This window comes from Antechinus flavipes, chromosome 4, assembly GCF_016432865.1.
Source record: "Antechinus flavipes isolate AdamAnt ecotype Samford, QLD, Australia chromosome 4, AdamAnt_v2, whole genome shotgun sequence".
Lineage (NCBI taxonomy): Eukaryota > Metazoa > Chordata > Mammalia > Dasyuromorphia > Dasyuridae > Antechinus > Antechinus flavipes.
In genome coordinates this window covers 177,203,536-177,230,174 of record NC_067401.1, presented here as the reverse complement: position 1 = coordinate 177,230,174, position 26,639 = coordinate 177,203,536, and the positions used below count along the sequence as shown (strand labels likewise).

General features: G+C 32.6%; 1 protein-coding gene across 3 annotated transcripts in view; it reads right to left on the bottom strand.

Moving 5' to 3' along the window:
- The window catches only part of ARHGAP44 (Rho GTPase activating protein 44), a 176,024-nt gene that overhangs the window by 134,815 nt on the left and 14,570 nt on the right, over positions 1-26,639 (bottom strand). For all 3 annotated transcript variants that reach the window (XM_051995581.1, XM_051995580.1, XM_051995579.1), the window contains exons 2-6: positions 17,746-17,785; positions 13,832-13,936; positions 6,542-6,618; positions 4,915-5,026; positions 2,531-2,607 (exon numbers count right to left, since the gene is read on the bottom strand). In XM_051995581.1, coding sequence (XP_051851541.1) covers positions 2,531-2,607; positions 4,915-5,026; positions 6,542-6,618; positions 13,832-13,936; positions 17,746-17,785 — 411 coding nt within the window. The remainder of the gene's footprint in view (positions 1-2,530; positions 2,608-4,914; positions 5,027-6,541; positions 6,619-13,831; positions 13,937-17,745; positions 17,786-26,639) is intronic.

The window sequence follows — 26,639 nt, the reverse complement described above, 5'->3', positions numbered from 1 at the left end:
GGCAACAATGCGACAACATAGAAATTTTGTAGGATGTACTTGTGGGAAATTTTATATTGTAAAATGTTTAATTCAATAATAAAGAGAAAAAGTAGAGCAATGGATTGGATGTATAACTGAAAAAGAAAATTAAAAAAAGAAAAAAGTTAAAATCTTCAATTAAAGATGAAAATAGAAATTCTGAAAAATGGAGAGAATATTAAATTGAATGTAAACAAAACAAAACATGGAATTAATAAATAAAGCTAGAATCTGGTTTTAAAAGGAAAAACCCAATAAAAGATAAATCACTGGTTAATTTTATTTAAAAAAAAGAAAGGTGAAAGCCAAATTATGAGAATCAAAAATAAAAGGGGCGAATTTACACCAATGAAGATGAAATCAAAGCAATTATTAGGAGCTATTTTGCCCAATTATATGCCATTAAAACTGACAATTTAAATGAAATGGATGGATATTTACAAAAATATAATTGCTCAGATTAACAGAATTCTTGAATAATCCTATCTTAGAAAAGAAAATTAAACAAGCAATGTTAACTCCCTTTTCTGTCCCACCTCCCCCACCCCACCTCCACTCCCAAATTTCACTTTTACAAGTAAATTCTACCAAACATTTAACATTTAATCAATTAGAATACTATATTTAATTACATAATATAATATTGATAATACTGTATTATGCTAACATTGAATCAATTCAAATACTATATAAACTATATGAAAAATACGTAAAAGAGCTGTATCAAATTCCTTCTATGACATAAATATAATTTTGGTCACTAAACTTGAGGAAGCAAAAACAGAGAAAGAAAATCATAAATTGCATATTAAAATAAATCAAATATAATTATTTTTAGAAATTAAGATCATGAAATTATCAAAACCCAAAACAAATATTGATCTAAATGGGGAATTGTTGATAAATAACTTGAATCAGATGGAACAAAACTGAGAAGAAATCAAGAGTAAATCTGTGGATCAGTATAATAAAGGGCAGAAACATGGAGGGTGATTATATTAAGATATGATGTAACATGAACCAGATAGGTGGTACAGTGGATAGAGCTCTAGGTCTTGAGTCCTAAATTCAAATTTAGCCTCAGACACTTATTAGCTGTGTGACACTGAGCAAGTCATTTAACCCTATCTGCTTTAGTTTCCTCATCTGTAAAATATGAAGGAGAAGGAAATAGCAAACCACTGAAATATCTTTACCAAAAAACTCCAAGTGGGGTCATGATAAATAGGACATGACTGAAATAAATGAACAACAACATGACATAACATAGAAAACAGCATATAGCTCTGCTTAACATACCTCAGTAAAGATATAATGAAGTAAAGCAGAATCAAGATGGTGGAATAGGAAGAAGTCCTCCAGAATTTTCCTGCCTAACTTCTCCAAATATATCTAGAAAATGTATCAAATTGAATTTTGATGGAGGAAATTAAAAAAAAAAAAAGAAATCATAGTTATTTTTCTAGCCCAGATTAGTGTAGAGAAAAGGGAAAAAAGGTGGAAAGTGAAAACTTTGGAGGGATTGTCCAGGAGCATGATGCCCCTATAGGGCAAGAAGTGGTCCCAAATCCAGCATACAAGATCTTAAACTTTTGTAAGGTTCAGGAATATGACAAATTCCAGCTCTGTTGCTCACTGCTTACTGACAGAATATAGATTCTGGGCAAAATAAGGAGACCTGCACCTAGGAGTAGCATACCAAAGGTAAGTTAGGTACAATAAAAGTTCTAGCCTGTTAATTGAGCAATGAGCAAGGGCAGAAGGAAGCAGCAGTTATGTGGTTTGTATCTCAGGAATGCTGCAGGGTCTGAGATCCAGCTTGTAGCACAGTAGGAAGCCTATAAAAAGAATAACCAGAGCAAGAATTCCATAGGGAAGCTTTCTAGCTACCCCAACAGTGATGGTGTCCAGCATCAATACTGAAATTCCATTGAATCTTGTTGCAATGTTGCAGCACTTCTGACCTACTATTATGATAGGATATAATTATAATGTATTTTATTGTCTATCCTCCTTTGATATCCTTTCTATAGCTCTGTTGTTTAAGGGATCCATAAGGTTTGAAGTAGATTTTACCAATAAACTAATTACTGGAAGGTAAATCTGAATGGATAATTGTCAGGTTTTTCTAAATTATACTAAGTCATATCATTTAGCAGGTTTTAGCAGTATTACCTAGAAAATCTTCACAAGCAACCTGAAACCTGGAAATGATACAATATATGTTATATGCAAGAAACACATAAAAATATTATCACATATAAGAGGTATTACAAAACATTTTAAAATGTCAGGCTTTTGATGCTTGACCACAAAATAAAAAGAGGTTTGTGACTTTGGGAGACACATCTAAAAACATAACAAGAATTTAACAAAGGTTAAAAGCCTATAATACCTATCATTTTTACCTCAGACCAGGATGAACACCTGACAAACAAGTTAAGCATTCTTAGTACAATCATCTGATAAGCTAGCACAAACCACACACCAAAAACTGTTCCCATTATACCTTGTTCTTGAAGAATCCATGTCCAGTACTAACTTTGCTAAATGCTTCCTCTGCTTTTGAATATTTGGGATTTCTACCTGTAATAATAAAAAATAATAATGTTGATTTTGATTTATTATTTTTCTTTGTTACAAAAGAGGTAAGTGAGGTTTGAAACATATTGGGAAATAAAAGGCATAAAAAACTTTTTTAAAAGATAGTAAAAGGGACCCTGATACATTGTTGGTGGAATTGTGAATATATCCAGCCATTCTGGAGAGCAATTTGGAACTACGCTCAGAAAGTTATCAAACTGTGCATACCCTTTGATCCAGCAGTATTTCTACTGGGCTTAATCCCCAAAGAGATTCTAAAGAAGGGAAAGGGACCTGTATGTGCCAAAATGTTTGTGGCAGCCCTGTTTGTAGTGGCTAGAAACTGGAAAATGAATGGATGCCCATCAATTGGAGAATGGTTGAGTAAATTGTGGTATATGAATGTTATGGAATATTATTGTTCTGTAAGAAATGACCAGCAGGATCAATACAGAGAGGATTAGCAAGACTTATATGAACTGATGCTAAGTGAAATAAACAGAACCAGAAGATCATTATATACCTTAACAATGATACTGTATGAGGATGTATTCTGATGGAAGTGGATTTCTTCAACAAAGAGATCTAACTCAGTTTCAGTTGATCAAGGATGGACAGAAGCAGCTACACCCAAAGAAAGAACACTGGGAAATGAATGTAAACTGCTTGCATTTTTATTTTTCTTCCCAGGTTATTTTTACCTTCTGAACCTAATTCTTCCTGTGCAACAAGAGAACTGTTTGGTTCTGCACACATATATTGTATCTAGGATACACTGTGACATATTTAACTTGTATAAGACTGCTTGCCATCGGGGAGAGGGGATGAAAGGAAGGAGGGGAAAAGTCAGAACAGAAGTGAGTGCAAGGGATAATGTTGTAAAAAAAAATTACCCAGGCACGGGCGCTGTCAATAAAAAATTATAATAAAAAATAAAAGATAATAAAAAATAAAATCTAGGTGAATCTAATGTACATGAATCTCTAAGGATTATCACCATGGGTTTGCTAAAGAAACTTCACTGGCTTGTCAAAATAAAATTCCATATAGATCCTTTTATTCAATTAGGTCTTTTCTAGAATGCAATTTGACAGTGCAGCTCAGCTCTTGCCAGAAGAGAGGATGAGGTGGTAGGCAGAACCAAAATGGAGGCATAATTCAAAATGAATCACTAAAAAGAGAAGAGAATAAATCTTCTGCACGTTTGTATTAAACAAGATAAAGATCCACTCTTCTTACTGAAAAATACTTTAAAAAATAAAACATGTATATTTCTCTAAAGAGGAATAGACACATTTTTATGCTTAAAAAATTAATAAAGTGTTTTTTGGTTGTGTGAGACTTTTTTTTTCCTTTAGAGAAACTCTAAAATTATTTTCATGCAGTTCATTCTCTTTTGTTGTGAGGGGCTTTTATTAAATATTTATTCCTTTTAGAATAACTTAAAAATGACTATTCTTCTGCAATAGGAAAAACGTGAAATAGAAAGTGAGAATCAGAATGTGAACCTGTACTAAAAATAGAAATCATCATTCATATAAGGAAATAAAATGAATAAATTTCGGCATTAAAAAATTAACACTGACCCTAAGGAAACTAGGAAAACCTATTTTCATTTCAATAGCCAAAGTCAAAATGAGTGACTTAAACAATGTAATATTCATCTATAGCAGAAAAACAACGGAAACATTACAATTAAAAAATGGATGGTCCAATATAAGCAAAATCCTAAAGATTCAAGAAATCTTTTAAAAAATATCTGACAATGTTAGAAAATAACTAAAGCAATTGTCACTAAATACAAAGAATTATCAGACATGACCTGACATCAGGAATAAGGAATAAGAAATAAGGACCTAGGACCGAATATACCCTTTCAATTAACCAGAAAACAAACGCTATTTAATCTCTGACACTGAATATGTTTTCTTCATTTTCAGGCACATTGATAAATAATTATTTACTCATTTTCTTGCACCAGACAAATGACCAGATTGTATAGAAAGGTTGAAGGTTGGAGATTTAGGAAGCTGATGGGAAAAAGGCATAGTATTCACAATTAATATGTATATCATGTCAAGCTTCAAGGTTTTTATTAAGGAGATAGTGATCTACTTGTTGATCTATTAATCATAATTTCACACTTTAAAGATAGGCATGGCAAATCACAGATGAAAAATCTATTCATTTTCCTGTAACACTAGGAGGCAAGCTATAGCTTGGAAAGGGAAGGAAGGATGTTTGTAAAGCAGAGGGTCTCAGATGCTAGTCTATTCATTCCCATTTATATGTATTTTATCCATTCATTACCTCTGCCAGTACAAACAATGGTTCAATCACATCTCTCTCTACTTGTAATTCAAAATGAATAAGCTCCTGGGCTAGTTTGTCCTCTGTTTCACCACATAGTTTCAGCATCTTTCTGCAAAAAACAAAAATAACAAAACAATGTAAAAGTCAATAGAAAGGGATAGTACTTCTCCAGTATACTCATTATCTTGGCTGAGTAAATCTTCATTGGGATGTTAAACCAAAAAGTGTTTTCTTCTTCTGGATATCACACTTCCACATTTACTCTCTCCCTTTTCCTTCTAGAATTAAAGCCAATCAACCCATATTAGGATAGAGGGGAGTAGGACCTCTTATGTGACTGGAATTAAGGAGGTAGAGGCAGATACTCTCACATCTTCTGAATATAAATGCCCCCCCCCCCAAAGCATTATTCCTCTTTCTGTATGTACACAAAAGAGGAGAGTTCTCTTGACATGTCCTCTTCCACCTCTAGTTCTAGAAAAAAAAAAAAAAACTCTTTTGTTGAGGCTAAGAAAACGAAGTAGATTAGAATCAAAAGGTAAGATAGATGACATCCTGGCTCCGACACTTGTTAGTTGTATAATCATAAGCAACTCAAGCACTTTAAACTTCAGTGTCTGTTTCTGTGTAGTAGGGATAATAATACTATTACTATATACTTTTAGAAGGGTTGTGAGGAAAATATTCTGTAAATTTTAAAATCTTTTAGAAATGTGAATTAATATTTTGAAATGGTAAATGCACTTGAAAATGGTTCTCCAAATAGGGTTTATTTGATTCTATTTTACTAATTCCATGATTTCTTGGTGAAAGAGTGTTTCTCCAAAGGAGACTTTAGACCTTCACTAAGTAACCTGCTGAAGTGATAAATAACTATTTGTTTAAAATTTATATTTAATGCAAATCTCCCTTGCTGCCTGCATATTTATTTGTAAATAATAAAGTATTACTTTTAGAACACTTAAGTTTTCCTTCATTCAACTTTTAAAAATCCCAAGTTGCAGAGTTAAAAGGAACATATGATTATAAATACATATGGACTTTAGAACTAAGAACTATATAATTTTTTAAAGTTTACCAATACCACAAATTGAATTTCTTCTACACTAGAAACTACATGCACTTGAATGCATATACCTAAGGTTTTTCTGTATATAATAAAATTTGGTTAAAAAATTAATTCAACCCATTATCTGGATTAGGATGAGACAAATCATTTCTTTCTTACCTATTTCCCACCCCTACTCCAACCCCAGTGAATTTAAGCCCTATAAGAGCAGGGGATGTTTTTTGTTTTGCTTTGTCTCTATATCCTCCAGCACCTTAAAAATAGCAGTCACTTAATAATTGCTTGTTGATTTTCATGGTCTACAGAATTAAACATATCCCATATCTATAGAAAATATTTATTTGCCTCTACCATAGTCTAATCGTCAAATGAGCAACATTCACTATAGATATCTCCTTTCCTCATAAGTATCCTCAAGTGTTACTTCTGAGGGAACTGCTTAAGGCATTTTGCTATTCAATGATTAAAGTTCAAGGACATTGCTAGAATGTGCTTAATACAGCTTCAGGATTTTTGTATTGACTTGACACAAACTTGTGTAGAATGTTGTCTTACCCAAGGAGTGTTTCATCCCCCAAGATGGCTGATCCTTCCATTAAACACTGAGCCAGTGCTGTCAATGGTAACTTTTTCTGAAAAAATAAAAATTTGGTGAGAGAAATGTTCCAAAGCTGTATTAGATACAGCAAAACAGCAAGATCTCAAACAACTACCCAGAAATTTCTGTTGTCAATGGAGAAAACTCCATACTGAAACAAGAAGTTAAATGTGCAAAAAAAATCATCATTAAAAATATGTTGTATTGAGTCAGAATATTAAAGCAGTAATACCACCACTCTTCCCCCTCCCCTATAAAACTCAAAATAAACCAATTACTTTGAAATATACATACACATTGAATGATGTATTTCAGGGGAAAAAAGCAGAGAAAAAGAATGTGTGAAAAAGATAAGAAACATAAAGATAATGGGGGCGCATACAGGACAAAAGCATAATTTTGAAGAATGAATAAATAAATTATCTTTCCTGAGTGTTAGGTAAGTGCCATTGAATGCTCTTATGAAAAATGGGTTAATAAAAAAGTAAAAATTTGAGAAGGAACTGTTTTGCCACTCCAGATCTTCCTTTATTCCTAGGAAATGTTTGTGGAAGAGGGAAGGCTATAAAAAAGGCTATCAACTACCACTTGGTATTTTCCATCAATGGGCAGGAATAATATAACAAGCTAGAAGCTTTTGTCAAAAGCTATTTAGTGAAATAAATAGAGAGTGGGCCTTGTGTCAGAAAAGCTTTAATGCAAATCTGGCCTCAGACATGTTATGATTCTAGGCACTTCATGTAAACTCTATCTGTCTCCATTTCCTCGATTGAAAAATGGAAATGATAATAGCATTTATCTCAGATGTCTATTATAAGGATTAAATATGATAATATTTTAAAAGTACTTTCAGAGTATCTTAGCACACAGTAGGTACTTGCTTGATCCCTTCCCCTCCTTCACCTAAACTTCCTCCTGTAAATTGGACTCAGGAAAGTAGTACTCTTCCTATATTATTCCTTATATTTATTTACTGATTAGACAATGCTACACAACATTTACTCTTTTACTATGTTTTTATAGTAACAAGGATAAGGATATGAATTATACATTGATATGCAATTTTACATATATACATACAACATGGAATAGTAGCAAAGACATAGGACATCGGAACTAGGTAAATGAGATCAACTAATACTTCAGACACTGATTAGCTGTGTAACTGAACAATTCATTTAACCTCTCTGTGCATGTTAATTCATCTGTAAAATGAGGTGGGATGGATTCAATGGACTCAAAGTTACCTTCTGTGAACTGGATCCCTCCCCTAAAGTCCTATCTCTGCATCTTAATATGAAGTACAAATTCTTGACTATTGTCCAAGAAACAGAATCACTCACTTTAGAGAAGATTATTAATGGAAGTTGGACATCAGATGACAAATACTTTTGCATTCAATTCATGAAATTATGTTTCTAAGGGATAGAGGGAATGAAATACTTTGGCTGGTAAACATTGATGGAAACAAATCCCCCGTATATTACTGAAATTACATTTTTCAAAATACTTAAAAGAATAATAAAAGTCACTCAGCGATCATAGTATATACATAAATGTTGGTTTTTGTTAAACTGACTTTATCTGATTTTTTAAAAAAATTCAAACAAGTCTTCAAGTCATTCTATTGTCAAACCAACCCCTTCAAGATGTTTAAGGCACATACCACCAGGTTTCCCTATCCTAACAAAACTTCATGAAGCTACACTACATGATGACTTCTCACATTATCTTTTATTCTGCTTTCTAAATTTATGACTATAGTGGAAATTTCTTTTGAGAAAGAAAAGAGAAAGTGATTATGACTGTTCTTCACTCATGTATTTTTCTTGAAGCACAAATTTAATCATGTTACCTTTTTGTTCAATAAGCACCAGTGGATTCCTGTTTTTGTTGTTATTTTTACAATTCTTTTCAGTTTTTTCTGACTCTTCATGACCCTGTTTGGGATTTTCTTGGCAAAGATATTGAAATGGTTTGCCATTTATCTTTTTAGCTCATTTTACAGATAAGAAAATTAAGGCAAACAAGGTTAAGTGATTTGCCAACGGCTATAGAGCTTGTAATTGTCTGAGGTTGGATTTGAATTCAGGAATATGACTTGCTGACTCTAGGCCTGTCACTCCATTCACTATGCCTGTTAGCTGCTTTGATCTTCTAGGATCAAATATAAAGCATTTTGTTTAGTATTTAAATCTTTTAGAAATTTTAATCCTTTCTATTTTTCCATTTTTTTTACTTTATTCTTCTCTACATACTCTGTGATGCAGCTACATCTGCTTTTTTATACACAGCATTCCTTTCTCTCAGTTTCATTACTCTGCATTGCTATTCCCATGACCAGAATGCCTGTCCCCTTGTCTCTGTCTCTTAACCTTTTAAAATTCCTTTAATGACAGCTCAAATTTTATGTTTTGCAAGAGACCTGAAAAGGTCTGGTCCTTTTTGCTGCTAGTGCCTTCTTCTCTTTGAGATTATTTCCCATATTCATTCTATATGTGTGTGTGTGTGTGTGTGTGTGTGTGTGTGTGTGTGCGTATGCATATATATATAATGTATATATGTATACATATATATATTACAAATTTCTATATATTATATGTACATAATTATTTATATGCTATTTCCCTTATTAGAATTTGAGTTCTTTGAGGGCAGGGACTGTGTTTTTGGTCTTTTTCAATTTCCTAGTCAGTAAGTCAGTCAACAACCATTTAGTAAATGTTTATTATATGTCAGGCATTTTCTGAAATTTACTGAAAGACAAAAAACATGGTTTATGTCTTCTAGAACACTCAAGACATTCTCAGGGAGGAGATAACATGTAGACTATTTATGTATAATTCAACTATTAGAAGGCAACAAATATCAGATAATATATCAATCAACTTTCCCAGTCAAATTCCAGACCAAAGACATGTATGTATGTATGAGTGTGTGTGTTTGTGTGTGTCTCTGTGTGTGTGTCCTAGAGTAAAGAGATAAGCTTTAGAGGTTTGAAATATACTCAGGTAGCCTACACCATTAATCAACTTAGTTGGAAAGATGAGGTCACAAAAAAATAAACCATATAACCTATAAATAGATAAAATGTTAGAGAAATAATTACTCTCTCAACTAGGTTTAATGTTAAATTTTTTTAATTAATTTTTCTCATTAATAAACATTAATAAACTCACCCCTCTACTGCCAACCGATCAAAAAATAAGAAAATTTTTATAATATATGTGCAGAGTCAAGCAAAACAAATTCCAAAATTGGTTGTAACCAAATATGTATGCTTCTTTTTTATCTCCAGTTCATCACCCATAAGGAGTATATAGCTTGTGTTTTCTTTGATCCTCTGGAATAGTGGTGTAACATTGTATTGATCATGTTTTTTTTTTAAATAAATCATTCTGATTCTATTCACTTCACTATGCATCAGACAATATGTCTTCCCAATCTTCTCTGAAGTTTTCCATTTTGTTATTATTATGGTTCAATAATGTCAAATTATATCCATATAACATATTTAAGCCATTTCCCCAATAGATGGACATTCTCTTCATTGCCAGGCTTTGCGTCCTACAAAATGAACTACAATAAATATTTATACTCTAATTTCTTCTTTGATATAAGTGTAGTAATGGTACTGCTGAATCAAAAGGTGGTTTAGTGCCTTTTTTAAGCATAAAATGCTTGAATTGGCTAAACTAATTCCTGGCTCCAGTAAATAATTGCCTGTTTTCCTGAAGTTCTTCCAACAATTGTCATTTTCCTTTTTTGTCATATTTGCCAATATGTATGAGAATGGAATATGAGCTGGAAGCCTAGGGTTATCTTAAATGCAAAGATAGTGTTTGCTAGTGGCCCCTTTTCCATGAAAGTTACTAACACTAATGATAGCTGTAGAGAGTTAGAAATAGGAGTGGTGTTCTGGGAAGCAATAAAATTCCTAGATTCTTGGATCTAGATTCAAGAGGAGATTAATGGTTGAGATGGTAGTGGTTCTGGTTTGAACTACCTCCTGTCTCTTTAAGGCTCCTTGTTGAAAATTAGAGACATGTCTCAAATTCAATGGGCATAAAAGAAAAGTTTAACATTTTCTTGGAAAATAGTTCACTTGCTGATCATTTGTCAGCACCCTCTTTTCCTTACTATCTACTTGCCTTTTCCCTTTCCCTTTTATCTTCTTCTTTCTTTCCCTCTCCTTTATATGAAATTGAAACATATTATTTAAACATTTTATAAATGTATATCTCTTTTGGTGAGGTGACTGGAGTTAAGTGACTTGTCCAGGGTCATACAGCTAGGAAGTGTTAAGTGTTTGAGGCCAGATTTGAACTCGGGTCCTCCTGATTTCTGGACTAGTGCTTTATCCCTTGAGCCATTTAGTTGCCCCAAAATATTTGTTAAATAAAGTTTTATTTTGTTGATTCTTAGTTTAAAAAGCAAACAGGTTAATGTTTTTTATTTTTCTTTTTAAAAAATAACCTTAAATTTTTTATTTTTACTTTCTCAGTGGGGATGGGAAGTTGTAGCCAGAAAAACAAAAATTGTAATTTGGAAAAATAACAAAGTCTAATTTAAAAAATAAATCTGGAGATGTAGGTTGCAATCAGTTATTAAGACAACTAGGAAGTTTGTGCTTTATTCCGGTATTACAGATAGGCATTTTATTGTATTTATGACAAAAAGGTGACACTGAAGTTTAGTTGTTTATCTAGTTAACCTTTTGGTTGTTTTCTTTTTACTAATTCTTTTTACCAGATCTCATTTGCTAAAATATGTAAATTTCATCAGATTAAACGTTATAGGATTATGAATGATAGTGTTAACATAATGTTTGGCAATTATTTTTCTTTTTGAAATTTTGTGAAAACTAAACCCTAAAGAAAAGAAGAAATTGTTAAAGAATTTCTAAAGAAGAGATTTTAGATCAACTTGCATCTGTGTACCTCAAAAAAAGTTTTCTATTTCCTGACATGAAATTTTTATTTTCAGCTTTCAATCTTCTTTTTTTTCTTTTCAATAGTATTTTGTTTTTACATGTAAAAGCACATGCAGAGACAGTTTTTAACATTCATCTTTGTAAGATTTGTTGTCCAAATGTTTTCCCTCCCTCTCCTTCATTCCTCCTCTACAAGACAGCATGCAATCTGATATAGATAGTAATTCTTTTAGACATATTTCCATATTTTTTATGTCGTTCAAGAAAAATCAGACCAAAAGAAAAAAATCATGAAAAAGAAAAAAAGATGAAAGTACTATGCTTTGATCCACATTCAGTATCCAAAGTTTCTCTCTAGATGTGGATGGTATTTTCCATCCCAAGTCTATTGGAATTGCCTTGAATCATCACATTGTTGAGAGGAGTTGATTATGACATAACAGTTGATTATGACATACTCTTGCTGTTAATATGTACAATGTTCTCTTTGTTCTGTTCTCAATTTCTAGTTTTCTTCCTTCCTCCAGTCACTCTTCCACTAATAGAGAAGGCAAGAAATATGATACCCATTATACATGCATCTATATCTGCCATGTTGTGAAAAAAAAATCAAGAAAATAAAGTGAGAGATAATAAGCTTCAACTTGTATTCAGATTTCTTCAGTTTTCTCTCAGATAATGGATAGCATTTTCCATAATGAGTTCTTTGGAATTGTCATGGATCACTGTAGAGAGTCAGAACTCTGGAGAAGTAATCTTACAGAAAGGTGTTAACTCAGTGAAATTGAGATAATGATTCTCTAGTTTACATGTACTTAGTACTTACAAGATGGCACCTATTCTATAAGATTGACGCCTATGATGATGCACTTACAAGAGTATATATAAGAGCTAAGAGATCTGGGAGGGAAACAGACTGGGAGATAGACAGAGGACAGAAGACAGAAGACAGAGGACTGAGGACTGAGGACTAGAGGCTGGAGCTCAAACTTTTGGACTTAGACATGGACTCGAGAAGAGACTCAAAGATAAAGACCCTCATGGTGGCTGGCCTGTCCTCAGTTTAAATACTATATTACAATTACATCAACTGTAGAACTATTACATTACCATGCTAAGTACTAAGCATATGTAAACTAGATAACCATTGTCTTATCAATTCCACTGAATTACATCTTGTAAGAATCCTTGTTTCAAGTACATTTCTCCAGAGTTCTAGCCCATTACAGATCACAATATTGATCAATGTAGCTAAGCCATTTTCAGTTGATTGGACTGACATACAGCTTTAGTCATGACATTTACTTACATCCTGGACAGGCATAGACATACAACAAAATATATATAGTAAAGTACATGATATTTAAATGGACCCAGTAGACTCAATCACTGAAGAAACCAGATTGTCATAAATACAAAAAAACTTGAGTTCTCACTCAACAAATACCACTGATCTTCCAGATAAATGTCTACCCTGTACAATAAATTCATAGGTATAAATACAAGATTGCAGATGTACAAGTAAAATCTTGGGGTAGCTAAGGTGGCACAAGAGATAGAATGCTAGATCCAGTGTCAGGAAGACTCATCTTTGTGAGTTTATACCTGGCCTTAGATATTTAGTAGCTATGTCACTCTGGGCAAGTCATTTAACCCTGTTTGCCTCAGATTCTTCAGCTGTAAAATGAGCTAGAGAAGAAAATGGTAAACTATTCCAATATTTTTGCCACTCAAATGGTGAAATGTAAATTCAGATATGACTGAAAAACAACTAAACCCACAACAAAGGAAAATTCCATATTGTAAGCTGACCATACTACAGGAAAATAACACCAGCATTAATCTACTCACCAATACTGTACTCTAGCATGATAACATTTAACTATTTCTCTCAACATTAACCTTGCGTTATTATGTGCAAATAGAATATTTTAGAAGAACTGAGACAACAATGTCACAGCAACAACAGGTTACTAAAGGTATAACCTTGCACATATTGTAGTAATTTCTTTAAATAGGTGACTAATGCTACTATTATTTTTAACTCTTTTATCATTACTTTGTTTGACATAGAGCTAAGTGGTTACTGATAAGAGAAGGGGAAGGTAGAAATATCACATGAGACCAGGGGATATGTGGTTGTGTGGATGCAATGATAATCCTACCATAAAAGGGTAAACTTGAATTTTGTAAGTTAACTTTTACTTGTTCTAAAAACATAAGAGCCTAATAATCTTCTTGAAATAAATAAGGAGCCTACTGACAATGCCTTAATAGCTAAAATCCAACTTATTCTGGGAAATAGGTCACTTACTGATCGTTTATCAGCTTCTACTCCTTGTTGTCCTTGGAGACATGCAGACAGCTTCTTGTGGGTGCTATGAGATACTTGTTTCACAAGCTCCAAGCGCTTTTCCACCTACATGCAGAATATTTTTTAAATGGTTAGCATCAGGGGATAGGTGAGTGAGGTTAGTGAAGTTAAAAGTCAGTATTCAGATTTTCTTAGTGGGGGATCTTTTTGGTTCTTATTTTTCCAGAGTAAAAGATATACTAAGTCAAATGGAGAAAACACCTAAAATTTAAAAGGAAAAACAAGAGGAAGTGATTCCAGCTCTAGGCTTTATCACCATTACAACTTACTTCCAAACCATTCCTCCTTTAAAATAAATTTGCTTTTATATGACAATAATTTTCATATATAAAATATGCCTTCTCCCTATGCCTCCCAAATTGAATCCTTCCTTATAATAAAGAAAAACAGTTGAGTTAAAACACTGCACATGGTGACCATATCTCACCTCTTATATAACATATCACTCTAATAGGCCCTTACTTTTTTGTAGGATTTTATCCCTTACTCTAAAACTACTTTAAATATTTATTTTTAAATTGTTTTTAGATAATAGGGAAAACATAATATAATTTAAAAAATAATGGACTGGAAGCCAAATGGAGGATAAGAACCAATCATCTTCTACTTACTAGTTACTAGCTATGTTGAAAGTTACTTCGACTTAGTTTATTAAAAATTTATTAAATGCCTACAGTATGCAACGTATACTAGGTGCTAAAAGTTAAATAAATATAATCCTTGAGTTCCTAGAGTTTACAGTCTAGTAGGTAGAATATACAAATGACCATAATATAAAAACAGAATATTGTAAATATATAAAACAAGCACAAACTATTATGCAAAGAAAAAATTATTATGAATGAATCAATTGAATAAGTATGTACTAAGGGTCTACTATGTGTCAAGCTGTGTTAGGTTCTGGAGATAAAAATATAAAACTAAACCTAGCTTCAAGGAACACTTACCCTTTTTGGATTGGGAGGGAAAATGATTTACTTATATATGTAGATAAAATATTTACAAAATAAATACAAGTTGATTGGGTTTGGAAATGGTAGCAGTTGGAGGTATTAAGGAAGGATTCATGATGAGTAGCACAAACTGAGCTTTGAAATAATTGAAGAAAGGTAGAAAGGAGCCAGATTGCCACAATCTTTAAATGCCAAATAAATGACTTTTTAATCTGCTCCCGGGGCTAATAAGGTACCCAATAAAGTTTATTAAGAAGAGGTAGAATTGATTGATATGATCATATCAACACTTTAAGAAAATCCATTTAGTCAAGATAGCTAATCTGAAAGCTATTGCTATAGTCTAGGGGAGAAGTAATGAGGGACTAAATTAGGACAGTGGCTGTATGAGTGTAAAAAAAGTGACTTAAAAGAGAGATGTTATAAAGAAAGAAAGGACACATTTTGCAAAGGATATGAAGAGAGCCAAGAGAGTAGTCATAGAGACAATGAGGTTGTGTACCTAGATGACTGGAAAGATGGTATTGTCATTGATAATAACTCAGAAATGAAGAAGAAAGCAGGATTTTGGGGAGAACTATCTACAATTTATCTTGTATATGTCTTGTTTGGACATAGTTTGCTATAATGTCCGGGCTAGCTCCCTGGAGGATCTCAAGATCAGTCAGAGTCAGAATCAATGAAAGTTCTTGGTCTTTAGAGGGAGAAGTGAAGAAGGCAGGCAAGCTGCCATGTGGCTTACCAAAGATGTATCCTGGATTCTGGAGTCCAGAGTCTCCAGTCTTTCTCCTCCTCATCCTGCTGCTGAGTGACCCCGACTTCTCTACCTCAGCCCTCCAATCCTTGCCTGCAATTACCTCATCACCAAACATTCAGCAAGCACCAATGGTGAGGAGAGCCATCACATCATCATCTCATCTAAATATATGTATATAGAGCCATTATGTCACATCGAATAGGTGATTAGCCTTAAGTCTCTGTTGTCTGATTCAAGCACACCTTTTCAGAGTTTCAGCCCTCTACAATTTGCAGGTTATGTTTTCCTCACATCCCTCTGCAATTAGACTTGGAACTTCTTTTATTTTTATCTTTTTATCCCCAGTACTTGGCACAGGGCCTGGAACATAGTAGACTTTTAGAAATGCTTGTTGACTTTACATAGATAAAGATCCAGCAAACAGATTAGAGAAGAGGCAATTGACCTGGAGGAAGAGAACCAGAGGAGAACATAATCTCAAAAACCCCGAAAGGAGAGAGTGTTCAGGAGGAGAAAGTTATGAATGATGTCAGATGTTAGAAAAAAATGGTTAAGAATTGAGAAGAGGCTATAAGATTGGGTAAGTAAAAGATCATTGGTAATTTTAGAGAGAGTGATTTCAGAGAAATGATGAAGTTGAAAACCAGATTGCAGAGAATTTATAAGGGAGTTAGAGAAGAGGGGAAGCAGACACATAGATTAGAAGAAGTTTTCTCAAAAAGTAGCTGAGAAGGGGAAGAAAGATACAAGACAACAGCCACCATGCTGGCATGATAGGATCTAATGAAGATTTTTTAAAGGATGAAGGTAACACAGGTAATTATCAGGGAAGAAGCCTGTAGTCACCAGTGAATAGATTAGTTTGACTGAGACATTCTTCCCAGTTAGCTATTAGTAGCACAACATGGCTCAGCTTTGCAGCAAAAGTATCAGTTCAACACAGAAATTTGTTCATCAAAGAACTTTTGGTAACATTTCTAAAGAAAGAAAAATAACACTGAACTTTATGGTTTCAGAATTGTGACTTAGCTAAAGCACATTGTTTTTTCTCAGTCCTGTGTCCTAAAATTTCCAAATTTTCATATTCTCACACCCAAATGCACTCCTACTGAATGTATTAGTGGGACACTGTGACTCAGGTTTATATTTGGATTTTGAAGTATTTATTAATCCTGTATTTGCTTTCATATGAGTACATATGATATCATATTTTTCCTTAGTGCTAAGTAAATAGTTATGTTTAATATTTTAAAATATCATCATAAGAGTGGTTGGTTTGTGAGTAGAAGTAAATTAGTGGGGGACTGAAAGCTAAAATTTTGAGTAGAGGGAGTGAATTCCTCTATAACAGAGAAATATCTAACACCCTGAGAGAGTCAAGATTGTAACTCCTTGATGGTGGTCCTACTCTGGAACATGTCAGTATGAAGGCTCACTGAAATGATTGAACCAGCCCAGAGATTAATTTCTCCACATCTCTGTGAGAGGTGTGAGGCACTAAATATGGATGGAAGACACTCCCACACACACATTTAAGAAGAAAAAACTCTCTTAACAATTAGAATTATCCAAAATTGGAAGTGGATGTCTTTGCATGTATTATAACTGTCCCTTTCAAGTATAGTCTAAAGAACAACTTTAGGGAGATGTTGTAGAAAGGATTTTTTCTCAAGTATGAGTTGTTTACAACCAACAACAATAAACTTTGACAGAATCCAGCTCCAAGTCTCTGATCTCTAAGGTCCCTTCAAGCTTTAAGTCCTATGACACTATGATTTCAAGCACAAGAATAGCATGTTCAAGTGATTAAATCTCATAGGCAGCTCATTTATAAAGGTCAGAGATATTTTATTTATAAAAGAAAGTTAATAATACTCTATGTAAAGGCAGATTGATAATCATGAAGTTCTTTATATCTTTAAGATCTATGTCTATGTATCTAAATAATTCAGAAATAATAATGAATATTCTTATATAACTATGATGATATATTTCATATAAATGTATAATGCATGTAATATATAGTATTCTTATGAGAATATTTTGAGAAATATTTAACAAAAAGTTCAATGTTGAGGGGGAAGGAGAGAAGTATTGAATAATGTTCAGTTAAGGTAAGGTAATTATTCAAAGAACTATCTTACCTGAAGAAGGTCTTCATTTAGAACTTCAGTCTTTTCTGCCCTGGAGAGAGAGAGAAAAAGAAAGAGAGAGAGAACATCAGTTGAGAAATTAAAATTAAAACCAGATCAATTACATTCTGCAGATTAGAATTAAGGAAACAGCAGCTATGAGAAATTTTTGACTTTAAGAGAACAAAGTAGATAAGCAGTACTTCAAGACTATAAAGGGCATCTTCCAGTTGAACATTAAGGGTTCAAAATAATTGGATAGAAAATTCCCACACTGGAAAATCACTCAGAAGATGCTTGCTAGGCATCTGAATATTAAAAAACCATAAAATTAAGGATAGACTAACTGCAGTGGTAACAAAGGAAGAAAATGCAACTTATTCAATCAAAGAAATATGATTCCATTAGTCTTGGAACTTCTTCCACAAAGACTGAAATTCATCTTTACAATCATTGGCTGAGGCTCAGAAGGAATAAATGATTTATCTACTATCAGACTACTAGTAAGTATTAGAAGCATAATTTGATCTAAAGATTTCTACTCTACTTCATATAACTATCAACTAAAATGTTATCTTTCTTTATGAAATCTATTTATGTTCTTTTAAAAAGTATTTCTTTTCTTTTTTAATGGTATTTTATTTTTTCAATACATGTAAAGATAATTTTTAACATTCATTTTTTAAAATAAAATTTTTAGTTTCAAATCCCTGCCTTCCCCCCTCCAAGATGGCAAGCAATTTGATATAGGTTATATATGTGCAATCATGTAAAACACTTTTCCTTTTTAGTCATGCTGTGAAAAAAGAAACTAAAGGAAAAAAAAAAACCATGAAAAAAACAGTGAAAACACTATGCTTCAATCTACATTTCTATTTCATCAGTTCTTTCTCTGGATGTGGATAGAATTTTCCATCATGAGTCTTTTGGAATTGTCTTGCATCCTACTATTGCTGAGAAGAGCAAAACCAATCATAATTGATCATCACAGGACATTGCTATTGCTGTGTTCTCCTGGTTCTATTTTTTTCCTTTTTCCTTTCCCTTCCTATGATTGCTCCGCCCAAAAAAAATGTATATTTTGATTCCTGAAACCTTCTAAGGTATCTGGGGTTCATGGGTTAAATTCTTTCTTTAAACCTTAAATGTCTTAAATTTAAAATATTGGCCTCTACACAATTATCCAACTAAAAGTCCCAGGCTTCAATTTGTTTGGGCCTCAATTGCCGCAAAATGAAGGTACATGCTTCTGCTTTGGTTAGAAATCCTAAGAATGTTCCCCTCCCAGATTGACTTCTTTTTTTGAGTAGGTAAAAAATGCCATTCTTTGCCTAATGTCTTTCTTATATAGCCTTAATCACTGAGTTGCCTCCGTCAAACTGAGTGACACTTGTTGAAGATGTTAGTTTAAAAAAGCTAAAGTATTGCACTGAACCCAGAGCCATCTCCAGTTATTTTATCTTGATCTGGACCCAGATGACTCTTGAGAAGAAAGTGAGGCTGGTAACTTTGCATAACCCTCCCTGGCTGGAGTCTAATTTACTTTCATGTTATCCTGGCATTACTTCCCTAATGTTATGGTCTTCTTAGAGAACAAAGTACAAACAACAAATTGTACTTGATAAATGGTCATCTAGCCTGTTTGAAGACTTCCAAGGAAGGGAAACAAACTACCTCTTGAAGTAGCCCACTCTGAAGTAGGTTTTTTTTTCCCCTGAAATAAGCCCTACCTTGTTCTTTTTTTCAACTTCTACACATTGTCTTGATTCTATTCCCTGAGGTTAAACAGAGCAAATCTAATTTCTCCCTCTTCTACTTGATAGACCTTCAGATATTTTCAAACATAGTAAATTTATTTCTCCTCCTCTCTCCTCAATATTTTGTCTTTCCTGTCTAAATTTTCCCAGTTATTCCAATGAATTCTTATATAGTATATAGTCAAGGCCTTCATCATCCTACTTTCTGGACACTCTCCAACTTAAGTTCTTCTTAAACTGTGGTAGTCCTAGACTATCCCTATCCAATTCTTTTTTAAAAAATGGTATTTCATTTTTTTCCCCATAATTACATCTCAAGACAATTTTTAGAATTTATTTTATAAGATTTTGAGTTCCAAATTTTCCTCCTTCCTCTTTTCTCTTCCCTTCCTAAAATGGTAGACAATTAGATTTTGGATCTATTATCATGTAAATCATATTTTCATACTAGTCATAGTTGTGAAAGAATGAGATCAAAAGAAAAACACATGAAAAAGTAAATGAAAAATATCTATCTGCATCTATCACTTCTTTATCTAGATGTGAATAATATTTTTCTTCATGACTCCTTTGTGCTGGTTCATTTGGATCATTTGTTGCTGAAAAGAGCTGAGTCATTCATAGTTAATCATCACATAATATTGCTGATACTGTGTACAATGTTTTTCTATTTCTGCTCATTTCACATTCATACAAATCTTTCTAGGTTTTTATGAAATCTGCCTGCTCATCATTTCTTTTTGCATAATAGTATTCTATTACATTCACAAATAATAAGTTGTTCAGCCATTCCCTAATTGATGGGCATCCCCTCAATTACCAATATTTTGCTACAATGAAAAGGGCTATTAATATTTTTGCACATGTAGGTTCTTTTCCTTTTTTTAATTGTTTCTTTGGCATGCAGACTCACTAGTGTTGTTGCTGGATCAAAGGGTATGCACAATTTGGTTGCCCTTTGGGCATGGTTTCAAATTGCTTTTCATAATGATTGGATTAATTCACAACTCCACCAACAATGAATTAGTATCCCAATTTTTCTACATCCTGTCTAACACTTAACATTTTTCTTGTGTTTTGTCACATTAGCCATTCTTATAGGTCTGAGATGGTATCTCAGGCATTTTTTCATGCCTATAGGTAGTTTTTTTTTTTTTTTCATCTAAAAACTATCTGTTCATATCTTATTCCTTGATCTGATAGTTCTATAATTTGTCTATTAATGTTCCTTATAGTTTTTATTTTTGGATCTTTTTCCTGATGTAATTGATTCTTTCAAACCCTATTTTATGTTCTGGTTCCAGAATATCAGGGTAGTTTTTGATAATTTCTTGAAGATGTTATACAGGTCTTTCTTTTGATTATGGCTTTCAGATAGTTGAATAATTCTCACATTGTCTTTCCTGGATCTATTTTCTAGTTCAGTTGTTTTTCCAAAGAGGTCTTTTATATATTTTCTTTTTTTTTTTCATTCTTTTGAATTTGTTTTATTGATTCTTGATATTTCATAGAGTCATCAGTTTCTACTTGCCCAATTCTATCTTTAAAGGAGTTGTTTTCGCCAGTTAGCTTTTATACTTTCTTTTCCATTTGTCCAGTTGTACTTTGTAGGAAGTTGTTTTCTTCATTGGAATTTTTAGATCTTTTTCATTTGGCCAATTTCCTTTTTAAAAGCAATTATTTTTTTTCTAAGCTATTGACTCTTTTTCATAATTATTTTGCAATACTCGATTTCTTTTACTAATTTTTCTTCTACTTATATGAGTTTTAAGTTTCTTTTTAAGTTACATGAGTTCTTTCTGAGCAGAAGATTACTTCCCAATTTTCTTTGAGCTTTTGTCCATAGGTGTTTTGACACTATTGTAACTCTTCTGAGTTTGTGTGTTGTTCTTCTCTGTCACCATAATAATTCTATGGTCAAAGTCGTGTGTGTGTGTGTGTGTGTGTGTGTGTGTGTGTGTTTGCTCATCTTTCATTTTGATCTTTTTTTCTTTCTTATAAATTTGAGCTCTGCTCCCAAAGTGAAAGGCACACTATCTTAGGCTTCTGCTAGGTGCTGCAGACACTGGCTATTTACCTGGTGCTGCACTAATGTTGTCCTGAGGCCCCTAGGAATCCTCCTGTCTGGCGCTATATTGATGGGGTGGAGTGATTGGTTAGATTTATTTAGTCTTGAGAAAGGGTAGATGAGGTAGATATCCACTGTCTATTTCTGCCTGTTAATTCAATTATCTTTTTCTTTAAGTATTTGGATGTTATGCCATTTGGTACATATATTTTTAGTACTGATGTTACTTCATTGTCTACAGCACCTTTTAGCTAAATGTAATTTCCCTGATTACCTCATTTAATTAGGTCTATTTTTGCTTTTGCTTTGTCTGAGATTCCTGCTTTTTTTTTTTTTTAACCTCAGCTGAACATAATAGATTCTGCTTCAACTCCTTATTTTAACTAGGTGTAAGTTTTTTTTTTTTTTTTTTTTTTTCTATTTCAAATGTGTTTCTTATGAACAACATGTTGGTGGATTTTAGTTTCTTATCTATTCTGCTTTATGTATGAATTTAATGAAAATTTCTAATAATGATCCTACTTCTGTTTTATGTGACTTCATCCCATTCAGATTCACTATTATGATTATTAATTGTGTATTTATGGCTACCCTATTCTCTTCTCTTTATCTTTTTCTCTCTTTTTACCCTGTTCTCCTCAAAAGCTTCTTTTGCTTTTGACCATCATCTCCCTTAATCTACCCTCCCTACCCTTTTAACTTATGCCACTTCTCTTTTATTTCCCTTTTGTGTAAGAGATTTTTAAACATATACACATATTTTCTTCCATCTTTGAATCAATTAAAATGAAAATGAGGTTATCTCTCATTTTCTCCTCCATTATGAAAGTTCTTCCTTGAATGCCTTTTTTACATGATATAATTTTTCTTCTCTCAATGCATTCCTTTTTCTCAACCCTTCAGGTTTTTCTTAGATCATCCCAACATAATTGACTCCTAATCATTCCCTCTGTCCATGTATATTCCTTCTAACTGCCCATATGTTGAGTAAGTTTTCTTTGGAGTTACATGTATCATCTTCCCATATAGGTATGTAAACAGTTTAGCCTTATTAAGTCCCTTATGATTTCTTTATCATGTACCTTTTTATGTTTCTTAAGTCTTGTGTTTGAATGTCAAATTATCAATTTAGTTCTTGTCTTTTCACGTGGAATGCTTGAAAGTTTTCTGTTTCATTAAATATTGATTTTTCCTTCTGAAGGATTATATTCAGTTTGGCTGGGTAGGTTCTTCCTGACTTTAATCTTAGTTCCTCTGCCTTTCAGAATATTATTTTCCAACTTCTCTCCTTTCTCATTGTAGCTGCTTACTCTAGAAGTGCCTTAATATTTGAATAGTCTCTTTCTGGCTGCTTTCAGTATTTTTTCCTTCTGGAATTTTACTGTAATATTCTTGGGAATTTTAATTTTGGGAATTCTTTTAAGAAATGATCAGTGAATTCTTTAATTTTCTATTTTATCCTCTGGCTCTAAAATATCCAGGCAGTTTTCCCTTATAATTTTTTGAAATATGATGTCTAGACCCCTTTTTCTTGGTTACAGTCGAACAATTCTTAAATTATTTTTCTTTAGTCTCTTTTCCAGGTCAATTGTTTTTCTGATGATATTTTCACATTGTTTTCTATTATTTTTTGTTCTTTTAACTTTGTTTAATTGTTTCTTGATGTTTCATGGAGTCATTCCAATTATCCAATTCTAATTTTTAAGGAATTATTTTCTTCAATGAGATTTTGTATCTCCTGTTACTATCTGGCTAATTCTTTTTAAGCAGTCATTTTCTTAGGTATTTTTGTGTCCTTTTACCAGAATATTAATTCTCTTTTTATAGTTTTCTTACAGTTTTCATACATTTCTTTCCCCAATTTTTCATTTATTGCTGTGATTTGAGTTTTTAAATAATTTTTCTTTTTGCTTTTTAAAAATCTTTCTTTAGCACTTCTAGTTGGTCTTTTGTCTAATCTGCATTTTTACTTTGATAATGTGCTTAATGATTTTACTTTATTATTTTATTAACGGTTTGTATCTTGAGCTTCCATAGTCAGATTCTTTTTCATTCCTTGATTTCAGGTTTTAAGTTAGATTTGTGCTCTGTTCCAACCGGAAAGGAGGAGTCACTCTTTTGTGCTTCAGGCCTTTTTCCCCTATTGTTTTTATAGCTAGTTCTGGAGGTCTGTAAGCTTTTAGGGAAAGGTTGTACCCCACAGTGGTCTTCCCTCAGAAAGGATACTAGTGCTCCTTTGTGATCACAAGAGCTACCCTCTCCACCCTGGGACTGAAAGCAGGAACTAGAGACTCTACTCTCTCATCCTTTAAAACTGAAACCAGGACCTCTATTCATTTGCGACCACAAGTACTCCTCTTTGCCCTGGAAGTGCCATCTAGAACTGGGAAATTAAAGAGACTAATTATTCAAATATTTGTATTTCTTTTTATCTTGTTCTAAATTGTATATTACATGTACATATAACAATTAGACATTAGTTATTTTTATTCATATTAGTTTAATTTTACATATATTTATACTTATGTGGAAATAGGAACACTTTATCAAACAAAAGAATATTTAGAGAGACGTCTTCTCTCTTTTTCTGACTTTCATGGGAAACCCATCCACCAAAATCTACCACTACAAGTAAAATTAACAACATGTAAAAGAGAGTTGACCAAGAATTCTTTCACAAGATTCCCAAAATGGTACTCATTCTTTGCTTGAAGATCTTCAGTGAGGATACCACCACTTGAGAGTGCATCTTCCACTTTTATACAATTCTAAGTATTAGGAAGCTTTTCCTTACATCAAGCATAAATCTGTAATTTCTATTCATGATTCTTACTTTTTGTGACCATCACAACAAGAGTTATTATTCTTTTACTTGATAGTCTTTTCAATACTTGAAGATAACTATCATGCCTTCTCTATATGCAACTCTAAGCTTTAAATAGCCCAAATTCCTTCAAAAAATTCTCATATGACTTGATCTCAAGGCCCAACACTATTCTAATTGTCTTCTTTTTAACTATAACTTTAGAATTTTCTTCCTAAAATATGATATTCAAAACAGAACATCTCTCTCTCTCTCTCTATTTCTCTCTCTCCCTCCCTCATTGTCTAAGCTTTAAATCACTATATAAATGCCCACAACTGTTATTATTGCAATTTAATTCTATTCATTATATTTAATGAAACTTAGAAATGGTTTTGAAATATTGTTATTCTTTTATTAGTTACTATTGGTTAATATTCATGAATCTAATGAATGTAGATAAAAGCAAATTTAGCTGCTGTCAACTTTCTTAAATATCTTTGATACAACTTCAGTTATAGACAGGAAAATAGGTATGGAATATACTTCCCACTTATTTTTAATTTGTTTGATCAGCTATATGAATTTTGAGAGTTTTTCATTTCAAATTGTTTGGGGATAATGAATATTCAGTATAGAAATATCTGTTAGAAACATTTTTCTTAAAAAGTAATGGGTCAAACAGGATGATTTCAGAAAGGCCTGGAGAGACTTACACGAACTGATGCTGAGTGAAAGGAGCAGGGCCAGGAGATAATTATGTACTTCAACAACAATACAATATGATCATCAATTCTGATGGACCTGGCCATCTTCAGCAATGAGATGAATCAAATCAGTTTCAATGGAGCAGTAATGAGCTGAACCAGCTACACCCAGCGAAAGAACTCTGGGAGATGACTAAGAACCATTACATTGAATTCCCAATCCCTATATTTTTGCCTGCCCACATTTTGGATTTCCTTCACAAACTAATTGTACACTATTTCAGAGTCCTATTCTTTTTGTACAGCAAAATAATGGTTTGGTCATGTATACTTATTTTGTATTTAATTTATACTTTAATATATTTAATATCTACTGATCATCCTGCCATCTAGGGGAGGGAATGGGGGAAATGAGGGGAAAAACTGGAACAAAATGTTTGGTAATTGTCATTGTTATAAAATTACCCATGCATATAACTTGTAAATAAAAAGTTATTTAAAAAAATAATAATGGGTCATTCAAATGCCCAGATGACCATGGGGAATAATTATTATTTTTATAAATTTAACTCAGATTTCTATTTTAGAAATGAAATTTTTATCAAAGACATTTTAAAAAGATTTTTTCCAGTTCCCTGCTTTTCTTTTAATTTAAAAATATTTTTAAAATTTTATGCAATAAAAATTATGCACTTTACCTGAACCTCTCTGTCTTTTGGTTTGTATTGAACCCTTCCTCTAATCATAGCTCTTACAGGTAATTTCTTCCATGCTCTGCTAATTTGTTTATGATATCCACTGTTCATGTCTAAATCATATACCTATTTTGATCTTGATTTGATATATGGTATGAGATGTCAGTCTATGATCAGTTTCTGCCAGACTATTTTCCAATTTTCTCAGCTGTTTTTTATCAAGTCTTTGGGCTTATCAAACATTAGACTACTATGGCTGTTTAGTCTCCCTTCCCCTCCCGCTCCACATCTACATGTGTATATACATATAAATGTTTATACACTCACATATACACACACTCATGGGGAAGAGAGAGAAAGAGATTGAGAACCTAATATATTCCATTGATCAGCCATTTTATTTCTTATCTAGTACCAAATTATTTTGATAATTAAAGTTTTATATCACAGTTTGAGAACTCATACTGCTAGGCCACATTCAAGGACACATTCCTTCACCTTTTTCATTAATTATCTTGATGTTTGGGGGCTTTTATTACTCCAGATTAAATCTGATATTTTTTTCTAGCTCTATAAAATACTTCTTTGGTAGTTTGATTGGTATGGTATTGAATAAGTGAATTTAGGCAATATTGTCATTTTTGTTATATTGGCTTGGCCTATCCATGAGTAATTAATATTCTCCAATTATTTATATCTCTTCTTTAATGTGCTTATGAGAAATGTTTCATAATTTCCTCACATGGTTCCTCTCTATGCCTCGACTGTAGGCTACCAAGTATTTTATACTCACTGTAATTAAATGAAATCTCTTTCTATCGTTTCTTCTGCTGGATTTTGTTGGTAATATATAGAAATTCTTATGGTTAATATGGA